Source organism: Cervus canadensis, chromosome 15 (genome assembly GCF_019320065.1).
Source record: "Cervus canadensis isolate Bull #8, Minnesota chromosome 15, ASM1932006v1, whole genome shotgun sequence".
Taxonomy (NCBI): domain Eukaryota; kingdom Metazoa; phylum Chordata; class Mammalia; order Artiodactyla; family Cervidae; genus Cervus; species Cervus canadensis.
The window spans coordinates 41,689,114-41,701,340 of NC_057400.1; the positions used below are offsets into that span (position 1 = coordinate 41,689,114).

At 38.8% G+C, this 12,227-nt stretch overlaps 1 protein-coding gene across 6 annotated transcripts in view; it reads left to right on the plus strand.

The window, feature by feature from the left end:
- Positions 1–3,890: 3,890 nt before the first annotated feature.
- Positions 3,891–12,227, plus strand: part of SLC4A10 (solute carrier family 4 member 10) — a 336,246-nt gene continuing 327,909 nt past the window's right edge. For all 6 annotated transcript variants that reach the window (XM_043488151.1, XM_043488153.1, XM_043488154.1 and 3 more), the window contains exon 1: positions 3,891–4,107. In XM_043488151.1, the coding sequence (XP_043344086.1) occupies positions 4,060–4,107 (48 nt within the window). In that variant the 5' untranslated portion in view covers positions 3,891–4,059. The remainder of the gene's footprint in view (positions 4,108–12,227) is intronic.

Here is a 12,227-nt window from a genome sequence, read left to right on the forward strand (position 1 = left end):
GAAGCAAAGGACTTTGAAGTCTAAACCAGAAACCTAATATTAACAGAACTGAAAAGGTATTCTCTTGAAAGACTAGTGTTGGCAGTACTCTTTAGAATCCAGTGTCTTCTTCAAACACAAATACTATTAGATGGCTTCTTTTCTAAGATAAACATTGCATTAATGTGCATATCTTAACCCCCAGGGCTTAAAATAGCAAAAGGAAGTAGGTACTGAAAGGATACTGGATGCATGCTGACTTGTATACTTGGGGGATTAATAAAAAATGGAGGTCAGCAAGAATCCCATGATGCGGGACAAATCAGGAAGGAAGACACCATGGTGTTTTGTTCCTTTCCTACTGGCCACGACGTGAGCAGCTAGAGAGGAAAGGGGCTCTTGTGTTAGTGCTTCTGTAATTCCTCTCTGTTTGTGTGGTTGGCCTGTGGCCGATCACTGCTTTATTTCATTCATCAGAGAGGAAAATTCCACTTTAATATTGCTGGGTCTGATAAGAAATAGCTTCAGTAGCACAGTGCCTTGCACATAGTAGGACTGACTGAATGCAAATCTGATTATTGTCTCATTCCAGTAGAGTGTCTGAAACATTCAGTTTGTTGGACAAATTCAGTCTTGCAGTATTTAATCTGGTGTTTGAAACTGTCAAAATGTTCTAATATAATCTTATTGGATTTCCAAATGAGAACAGGCTAAATAGGAATGCATTTTTAACAATCTAGGATCCAAGGAAACTTGACTATAGTGTAAAGAGCTCTGGACTTGGAAAAGCATGAGTTAACCGGGGAGTATTACCAGTTACTTCATCTTCTCGTCTCCAGTAAGAACAGAGCAGAATCTCCAAGGCGGACTTATGTAGTTGGAAAAAAAAGCAGCTCATGCAATTTGGATTTCCTCTTCCCTGCCTTCTGTTCCCTTTACCTCCTGAGTTTGAGAATCAATGGAGAAGTTGATCTCTAAGAGCGTTATCTATTACTCCCATCCAAGTACTAACCAGGCCTGACCCTGCTTAGCTTCTGAGATCAGAAGTGTTCAGGTACATTCAGGGTGGATGGCCACAGACAAGCCTGTCTGTTAAATTGGATGGTTTTGCCGGTAAAAATTCTACTACCTAGCGACTATTTTATTCCCAGAAATTATCAATACTTACCTCCTTCATTGGAACTTGTTTAATATCTGGATATATTCTCTCAGGTTATGAACCTTAATTTTAAAGCCTGAAGTTGAAGACAAAGCTAGTAGATTAAATGAGGATTACTTTATCTTTCTCCACTTTGTTTTTACTAGGCTAGCATTCAACCTCTTGGATCAGAGACCTTTAGATACATGGGCTTTTTTGGTCTTTAGAAGTCTAACATCTGCTGTCAAAATTAGAAGTCTTTTACTGGTAGAAATAGTAGCTCTAGCATCAGTTCAGTTCAGTTCAGTCACTCAGTCGTGTCTGACTCTTTGCGACCCCATGAATCGCAGCACGCCAGGCCTCCCTGTCCATCACCAACTCCCAGAGTTTACTCAAACTCATGCCCATTGAGTCGGTGATGCCATCCAGCCATCTCATCCTCTGTCGTCCCCTTCTTCTCCTGCCCCCAACCCCTCCCAGAATCAGGGTCTTTTGCAATGAGTCAACTCTTTGCATGAGGTGGCTAAAGTTTTGGAGTTTCGGCTTCAGCATCAGTCCTTCCAATGAACACCCAGGACTAATCTCCTTTAGGATGGACTGGTTGGATCTCCTTGGAGTCCATGGGACTCTCAAGAGTCTTCTCTAACACCATAGTTCAAAAGCATCAATTCTTCGGTGCTCAGCTTTCTTCACAGCCCAACTCTCACATCCATACATGACCACTGGAAAAACCATAGCCTTGACCAGATGGACCTTTGTTCTAGCATACGTAAGCATTTAAGAAATGATTGTTTCAGCAAAATACCTATATGGTTTAATAACACACATTGTAGGAAAATATTGATTAAAAATAACTTAAAATACTGTTTTATTTTTTATTTTGACTCTTGGAATAAAAGAGTTCAGAATTTTTCCTAGTTATATTTAAATTCTGTTTTTAAGAAATATAAACTGGGTGACTTAGGGTTTCTTAATGATATAGAAATAATTGTTCTAAATAGAAGTTATTTTTCTTCTAATCAGTTGTGTGTGATTATCTGTTATGGTCATTTGAGTAAGAAGGGAGCTTTTATTTGTCAGTTCATGGTAGAAAGTCAAGTTCAGAATTTTTTTTTTTTTTTTTTTCAAGTTCAGAATTTATGGTTACCAGAGGAAAGGATGGGGGAAGGTATAGTTAGGGAGTTTGGGTGGACATTTACACACTACTATATTTTAAATGGATAACCAACAAGGACCTACTCTATAGCACATTGAACTCTGCCCAATATTTTGTGGCAGCCTGGATGGGAGGGAAGTTTAGGAGAGAATGGATGCATATATAAAATGGCTGAGTCCCTTCATTGTTCACAACATTGTTTGTTAATCGGCTATACCCCAGTACAAAACAAAAAATTAAAAAAAAAAAGAAAATCTAGTTTAGCCCTAGATTAGCAAATTCTTAATCAGACATCTTATTATTTAAATCCTTGGTTTCATCTCAATGTGCTGTACACCAAGTTGCTACTCAAATATATTAATCATTATGGCTTAAGAATAAAATGTTTTCTTATCATAAAATAATAGTTTATATTATAAAAATTGTATTAAGAAGGAAAATAGATACATTATGTATAATTCCACCTATGATGAGCATTGTGGAAAATTTTTGTGTGTTGCAGAAGATAATTAATATTCAGTCCTGCTGATGAAGAGTTTTTAAAATCTGGTGAAATTTTTCTTATTTAAAATAAACTATCTTAATAATTTTGTCATTATCTTTTAACCTTTCTTCATTTGTAACCTACTCAATCTGGGGTCCACTGATATATGACTTCATTACTTTAGGAAATATGTATAGTCACTCAAAAAACAGTATCAACCTTTTTTCCTACAGAAGAGCTTCTTGAACTTTTTTTTCTTCCATGTATTAGTTGGAGAGTCCCCCGCCCCTCTTTCGCTGAGACTTGTAAAGCAAAAGGGTGTGTTCTTGGGCTACTTTGGTTTAGATTCATTCTTTTCAAAGTTCTTTGGTATCTTCATCATTGCTTCTCTTGGAGCAATGATACCAAAATACACGGGGTGGGAGAGGGGAGGGAGGTTCAGCTGGGAAGGGACATGTGTATACCTGTGGCTGATTCGTGTTGATATATGGCAGAGGCTAACACAATATTGTAGAGCAGTTGTCCTCCAATAATTGTATTTTGTCCTATACTTCTCAATATTATACAATTATAATCTTTGATAATTACTAGTTACTCAAAAATACATTCTTTCCCTGTTATTTTTGTTGGAAAATAATAGAAAGATATTTTATTTGTAACAATGTGTGATATCTAAGGTTTTCACAATTAAAATATTGAAAGTATTTGTCTGCCAAATTCTTACTAAGTCAACAATGACCTAAAATGCTGATTTTTTTTTGTTAGTACATAATTTAGTTTCACTAAGAGATCAATTTTGATGTCATCTTATCTGTTTTTAGTGACCCCAGGTATTCAGAGCAGAATACCAAGGACCTTGTTAGTATCATCTTGTTTGAATTTTGTCTCCTGTCGGTTTCTGGGAATAAAGTGAATTGGTTCAAAGTGTCAAAATCTGGCTGAGCTGATTGGAGTCCACCTTGGACTCATCTGTATAAGAAGTTAGCATCTTATGTGAGTGTCTTAATGTCCATCAGACTTGCAGCATTGCAGACTGTACTTTATACCAGTAGCCAGGTGTGGGCAGTGATACCGGGCTGGGGAAATCTCTCTTACCGGCCCAGGAATCCAAGGCATTCAGTGCAAAACCTGGCTAGCAGCCCGAGTGAGTAGGAGCCATGTGACTCTGGTGAGTTGGAGTGTGCAATTGCCTCCTGCTTCAGAGCTACCTGATCCGAATACTAAGCAGAGCGAGTGCCGGGCTGAGTGTAAGACACTGAAGACAGCGCAGAGAAGGTGCTGATTCCAGAGGCGTTACAGAACATGGAGATTAAAGACCAGGGAGCCCAAATGGAGCCGCTGCTGCCCACGGTAAGAGACAACCTGCTGTCACCTAGATTAACAGCGTTTGCAGCAAAGCCTGGCAGGCAAGCGGTCTGCAAGCTAGGTTCAGCGAGTGTACTTTTGGGGTGGTAGATAGCTCCCACGACATATGGACAGGGGTCTCCTCCCATCTCGGGTGACTGAAATGCATAATACGAAGCACATGATTTTTTTTCCCCCTTCTCAATATGGATGCACGACGGTGATGAAATGTCTCATGTTTGCTGCTGTTTGAAGAGATGGCTAGGTTTAGCAGCAGGGGCAGCTGTGTATCTCTTTCCCTGTCTGTTACTGCCTGTCTCTCTGTTAAGCTGTGCAGTCAAGCCCCTGCAAAGAAGCCCTCTTTTAATCATTTTTCCTCTGTGATAAATTTCCTCCCCATGCCTCCTCCCCCTGCCAGTGAGGTGAGGGAATCCGCTGCTGTTATAGCTCTAGAGATTTAGTCTCTGCAGAAACGAGGGAAAAGGAAAACAGAAGGATCATGTGTGTGTGTGTGTGTGTTGTCAGTTCTCTCAAAGGGAAATGTGTCATGGTTCACATACAAAGAAGGTATGCATGTTGGGGGTCAGGCACACGATCCAGTTTTGAAGATCTGAAATGCCCCTGAGCTGTCATTTAGAAATAGCCTGTTTATCTCTAGGTCACAGGCTGCCTCCCTGGATCTGATTCCTGGGTGAGTAGTTGATTTGCCTCTCTTCTCCACAATCTTTGGCTGGCTCACAGACTTTTAGTTCTTCAGGCAACATCCTTTTTCATTCTAGAGCAGCTGATGTTGCTGTGTTCAAGGGAAAAAAAGAAAATGAAAACAAACAATACTATTTTCTTGAGGCAACAGAGATGCCACGCGCAAGCTTCCAGCCATCTATCAGCGCTATCACGGCTCAGGGCAGCAGAAATCTCCTCCCTGCACCAAACCAGGCCGAGGGGCTGTTCTCAGCTCTGTTACTCAGGTTGGTGACCCACCTTGCAGACTTGGGACTGGCAGCAAGCTGTCCATTTCTGAACCTGTTCCTAGTCTTTGAACATATCTTTCAATCAAATAATTCCCCAGAGGGAGTGAGTAAATTCTGGGCCACAGTATTTTTAGGGCCTTACCTCTCCTGCCGGGCTCAAAATCTGCAAAAGATTCCAGTTTGCATCCCGGAATTGGCTGTGGCTACTGAGCATGCCCAGTTCTCCTCAGGACGCCAGTCTTGGGCAGGGAGGGAGCTGGGAGATGAGAATAATGCAGGGGTCACCACTAAGAATGGAGCCTAGATGAAAGGCAGGGGAAGTGTCAAAGAGGGGGAAAAAAGAAAAGCTTGCCAATTAGCCTGCCTGCTTAAAAATAGAGATATTTCTTTACAGATCAAAGTGGAGTTATTTTACAAAAATGAGACTAAAAGGTTTATCTGTATTTCCAAACTTGAATAGATACATAAATTAGGAATCTGTGGATATTCAGATTAAAGGGTATCAAGAATGTCAGAGAATAATTGTACCCTGTGTGTGAGAGAGGAACCAAACATAGGAATTGGGGAATGGAGATTTAAGGAAGATTAGGATATAGGGGAAGAACGTTTTTTTTTTTTTTAATGGAGAAGGGGTTTGGAAGTTGTCCTAGAAAAGCAGGCTGAAGTCAGTTTGATGTGGTGTATGAATTGTCCCAGGTAGGAAATATTTAAAGGGTTTAGGACCAAATGAGGATTAACTGGAAAAATTTAGAAGATGATGACATTATTGGGCTAGATGGACAAACAGTTTGTGACTTAAAAGAGTGGAGAAAATACAAGTTTGGCTAGAAAAGGTCTGCAGTAAGTTGGGTGGACATTTTTGAAGAGTTGAAAGTGCATTTCACATGGATTATGCCCAGCATAAAATTGTTAACAAAAGTTAATAGCAAGAGAGAATCATCTTAGCAGTTCATTACAAGGAAAATAAGCATGAGAGGCTAGAAATCTTGTTGAATTATTGGCCTACTTTTATATCTGTATAGTATTTTCAACCTCTTCAATTGCTTTTATGACCTCCCCGCCTCAAGTAATCATGTTGAGTAAAGCAGATTTTACTGTCTTAATTTTACATATAAGGAATGAAGACACAGGTAGTTTGAAAAACATGTTTAAGGTCATATAGTGATGAAACCAGAACTAGAATATAGGTCTTTTAAAGCTAGTTCAGAAAATAAAGCTTCTTTAAAAAAATATTATATTATTAACCAGACCTATAATAGTCGGACGCTGGGCTGGAGTTTTTCTATTTGGAAGAAAAAGGAAGAAATAGTTTGGGGCTCTGTTTTAGAAAATTAATCAGATGACTTTGCAAATAATTATGTGAGAGGCAGTATGACATAGTATTTTAAAACACAGTCTTACAGGTTCCAGCACTGCTATTTACATGCTATGTAATCTTGGAAGACTGATTTAAGTCTTAGTTTTGTCAACTGAAAAATGGGAAGGTGATGGTACTTTTCTGTTTTGTGTTGAGCAAATGAAATAATCTATGTGAAATGGTTGGCATTTAGTTCTAAATAAAATCTGCTATTATCATTGTTGATGGAAGTATAGATGAGATAAATTCTAGGTTTAAGGCTTTTATGAAAGATGGCTTATCAGTACTGTCTGCTCAGGAGGAAAAGTGGGGAAATGGAACACTGGAAAACACTGTACAGAGGAGGCGGAAGCTATGGAAACTTTGCAGTATGGTTGGGAAGCCGTTTAGAAAAGCATTAAAAGCCAAGATTAGATATGGGAAAGAAGCAATCAGAGGTAGGTAGAGAAGTAAGAGAGAAAGAAAAACAATAAGAATGGATAAGAATGCCAAATGAGTGAATATATTAATTCTGACTTAAGTGAAAGGGTAGAATATATTCTTCTTAAACCTCCAACTTTAATTTAGTATATATAAAGTACATCTTCAGACTTTGTGTGAAGGAGGCTCTGCCTGTCCGCTTTTTGCTTAGTCCTTCCAAGGGAGTGTCAGAGATTATTTTCTTTTGTTGCACTAGGCATTGTTGCATTTGTAGGCCCTAGACACCCTAAGGTTAGGACATTCAACTCTAATAGGCTCAGAATTGAGTCTGGTTTTCATAGCACCTGACTGTTATGTGTGAAGCAATAGAACAAAATCAGGTTCAGAAGATTCATTAACTTGTTAAATGCCCGTATGCTGTGCTGAGTTGCTCAGTCATATCCGACTCTTTGTGACCCCGTGGACTGTAGCCCACCAGGCTCCTCTGTCCTTGAGGATTCTCCAGGCAAGAATACTGGAGTGGGTTGCCGGGCCCTCCTCCAGGGGGTCTTCCCAACCCAGGGGTCGAACCCAGGTCTCCTGCATTGCAGGTGGATTTATTATCAGCTGAGTTACCAGGGAAGCCCATTAAATGCCTACTATTAGCCATACGTGTTCTTGGTGCTAAGGGTAAAGCAATGAACAAGACAGACAGATGCCCTGTGCGCATGGACCTCACAGTCTAGCTAATCTAGAGTAGAGATAGGACTCCATCTAACTTTTTGAGAAACTGCTGTTTTGTCTTCAAATATTTAATCATAGTTGTAAGCTCTTTGATATGGGTGTATATAGAAACTCTATGTAATAGTGATGACAGTGGCATTACTTTAGAGGATGGAATTAATCTTTTAAAAGTATGAACAAAAAAAAAGTATGAACCAGTTTATTGCACATCACTTTCAGTTTTCTATTGACAGTGCTGAATTTGTTTTAGGGGTAAATAATTGGATAATCTTTATAGGCTACGGAGGAGGCTTCTAGGTGAATCTTTTTATAACAAATATTTCTATTTTATACCTTTAATCTTCGATGATATGTAGTGGTCCATGTTAGATCCCTTCTAAAATTCAGATGTCCCGAAAGGAACTTATTTTAAGTTAAACTTACTTACAAAACTTTCTTGAGTTATGCCGCTAGAATAAAGGTTGCTTTTTTTAAAGGTAATGTAGTATAGCATAGATGGTAGAGTTTAGTACCATTTAGAATACTAATTCCAGATTTCCAAATGACCCAGTTTATTGAATTGTTTTATTTGTGAAAAAATATTATGAAAACATTTTATATTGTTATCTTAAGGAAAAGAAAAATGGAACTTAAATGTCAAAGTAACAAAAAGAGCAACTTAGGTTGACTAAGTTATATTGATATTTCTATTTTGTTATAATTTAGATTATATGAATTTAAAGAAAATGTACTCATTACACATGCTAATACATAGGAAGCAAGAAATACAGTATAAGAAATTAATTTTATTATAAGAATTTTCACTCTCATGACTCTCATGGTGAGTGAAAACAGAAATAAATTATATGTACAGGATGCTAAGGTAGTAATGAATTCTTGTTGGTCAGTCACTCAGTTGTGTCCAGCTCTTTGAGACCCCATGGACTACAGCATGGCAGGCTTCCTTATCCTTCACCATCTCCTGGAGCTTGCTCAAACTAATGTCCATCGAGTTGGTGATGCCATTCAACCATCTCATCCTCTGTCGTCCCCTTCTCCTGCCTTCAATCTTTCCCAGCATCAGAGTCTTTTCCAATGAGTCAGTTCTTTGCATCAGCTGGCCAAAGTATTGGAGCTTTAGCTTCAGAAGCAGTCCTTCCAATGAATATTCACAGTTGATTTGCTTTAGGATTCACTGGTTAGATCTCCTTGCAGTCTAAGAGACTCTGAAGAGTCTTCAACACCATAATGCGAAAGCATCAATTCTTTGGCGCTCAGCTATCTTTATGGTCCAACTCTCACATTCATACATGACTACTGGAAAAAGTATAGCTTTGACTATATGGACCTTTGTTGGCAAAATAATGTCTCTGCTTTTTAATATGCTGTCTAGGTTTGTCATAGCTTTTCTTCCAAGGAGCAAGCATCTTTTAATTTCATGGCTGCAGTCACATCTGCAGTGATTTTGGAGCCCAAGAAAATAAAGTCTGTTATTGTTTCTATTGTTTCCCCATCTATTTGCCATGAAGTGATGGGACCAAATGCCATCATCTTCATTTTTTGAAAGTTGAGTTTTAAGCCAGCTTTTTCACCGTCCTCTTTCACCTTCCTCAAGAGGCTCTTTAGTTCCTCTTTGCTTTCTGCCAAAAGGGTAGTGTCATCTGCATATCTGAGGTTACTGATATTTCTCCCAGCAATCTTGATTCCAGCTTGTGCTTCATTCAGCCTGACATTTTGTATGATGTACTCTGCATATAAGTTAAATAAGCGGAGTAACAGTAATACAGCCTTTATGTATTCCTTTCCCCAGTTTGAACCAGTCTTTTGTTCCATGTCTGGTTCTAAATGTTGCTTCTTGAGTACTAATGAATGATAGAATCTAAAAGCCTGCAAGTACCAATTTTATGTTGAAAATATTGCAATCAGATAAGGAAGTGGGATAGTTATGATGGAGGATTACAAAATATCTGAACCTTCATCTAGAACTCAAATAGTCAAGAAAGCCTGGCAGAAAAATAATCATACTTCCAATGTGTCATTTCTTTCTAAGCTTAGGATGATGGTTATTTCAGAAGTCTAAACTGGGTATAGACTGCAGTGCATTATAAGATGCTTCAAGTGAATGGAGACATGTGGGTGCCATTCTCAACCTATTTTCTATGCAGAGAAAATTCCACTCTTCCCTTCTCATATCTCATAGGATACATGCCACTTAATCATTTGGCTTTTTGTGAAGGTACTACTCTCAATCTATGTAGTAAACATTAGTTACATCTTATTTATTTTTAGATAAATGTAAATTAAAGTTATAGTATATCCTTCTGTTTAAAGAATTGTCTCAGATACTCCTTGAGATTTATTGCTCTTATTTAGAAAAAGGGAATAACTAATATATAATGCATTTACTGTTTGAAATAAGATATGTTTTGGTCAGAAAAGGACTGTAGCAATCAATTGGAGACTAGAATTTTGAACTAACTTCTTAATTTACAGATGAAGCTGAACATCAGGGAGATAAGGACATGTATTTAAGGGCAGGCACTTATACTAGTTAATGGCAGAGGTTGGTCTAGAGTTCCCATTTCTTGACTCCCAGTTCATCATTCTTTCCACTGTCCTAGCATAAACAAATGAGTACTGAATTGAAATGATGATGATAATTAGACAATCTTTGTGAAGTAATAATATTAATAGGTATTGTCTCAGGCTTGTGCTAAGCATAAACATCTCTAGTCTTTATGTTTCTCTTGATAGGTTGCTAATGTTATCTAGCCCTGACAGATGAGAAACTGATGCTGAAACAGATTGAATAAATTACCCAGATTCACATAGCTAAAAACTGAGCTAGGATTCAAAAATATTGCATCTAACTAAAAATTCATTCAATTCTTTTAAATTAAGGCCAATTAAAAATAAATTGCACTCATCTCACATGCTAGTAAAGTAATGCTCAAAATCCTCCAAGCCAGGCTTCAGCAGTATGTGAACCGTGAACTTCCAGATGTTCAAGCTAGTTTTAGAAAAGGCAGAGGAACCAGAGATCAAATTGCCAACATCCGCTGGATCATCCAAAAAGCAAGAGAGTTTCAAGTATTGACTATGCTAAAGCCTTTGACTGTGTGGATCACAATAAACTGTGGAAAATTCTGAAAGAGATGGGAATCCCAGACCACGTGATCTGCCTCTTGAGAAACCTGTATGTGGGTCAGGAAGCAACAGTTAGAACATTTGGAACAACAGACTGGTTCCAAATAGGAAAAGTTAGAACAGTTGGAACAACAGACTGGTTCCAAATAGGAAAAGGAGTACGTCAAGGCTGCATATTGTCACCCTGCTTATTTAACTTATATGCAGAGTACATCATGAGAAACGCTGGGCTGGAAGAAGCACAAGCTGGAATCAAGATTGCCAGGAGAAATATCAATAACCTCAGATATGCAGATGACACCACCCAGATGACACTAGCAGAAAGTGAAGAAGAACTAAAGAGTCTTTTGGTGAAAGTGAAAGAGGAGAGTGAAAAAGTTGGCTTAAAGCTCAACATTCAGAAAACTAAGATCATGGCATCCGGTCCCATCACTTCATGGCAAATAGATGGGGAAACAATGTCAGACTTTATTTTTCTGGGCTCCAAAATCACTGCAGATGGTGACCGCAGCCATGAAATTAAAAGACGCCTGCTCCTTGGAAGAAAAGCTATGACCAACCTAGACAGCATATTAAGAAGCAGAGACATTACTTTGCCAACAAAGGTCCGTCTAGTCAAGGCTATGGTTTTTCCAGTGGTCATGTATGGATGTGGGAGTTGGACTATAAAGAAAGCTGAGCACCAAAGAATTATGCTTTTGAACTGTGGTGTTGGAGAAGACTCTTGAGAGTCCCTTGGACTGCAAGGAGATCCAACCAGTCCATCCTAAAGGAGATCAGTCCTGGGTGTTCATTGGAAGGACTGACATTGAAGCTGAGACTCCAATACTTTGGCCACCCCATGCGAAGAGCTGACTCCTTTGGAAAGACCCTGATGCTGGGAAAGATTGAGGGCAGGAGGAGAAGGTGACGACAGAGGATTAGATGTTTGGATGGCATCACCGACTCATGGACATGGGTTTGAGTGGACTCTGGCAGTTGGCTATGGACAGGGAGGCCTGGCGTGCTGTGGTTAATGGGGTCGCAAAGAGTCGGACATGACTGAGCGACTGAACTGAACTGAACTGATGAAACAAGGTACTATAAACTGTAAGGCATTGTAGGTTGCATGTTGCAGGATTCCATTTATTGAAATGTCTGTAATAGGCACATTCTTAGAGACTAAAGTGGATTAATGTTTTCCAGGGTTTGGGTTGTAGCAGAGAACTGAGAACTAACAGCTCTGGGGTTTCTTTTTGGAGTGATGGGAGTGTTCTGGAAGTAGTTAGTGGTGATGGTTGCACATCATTGTGGAATACTGGACACCACTGAATTGTACATGGCAAAATGGTCAATTTTATGTAAGAAAATTGCAAAATAATTGTTATTGTGTACTCATTATCACTAACAGGGAGAAGGTTGATTTAACAATGCTTGTATTATTCATATTTATACAAATCAATGAAAGGGCAAATAAAATACTCACAAAAATTAAAATTAACTTCATGCGTACACACACACCCAGTCTCTACCATAAAATTTGTTCTCTT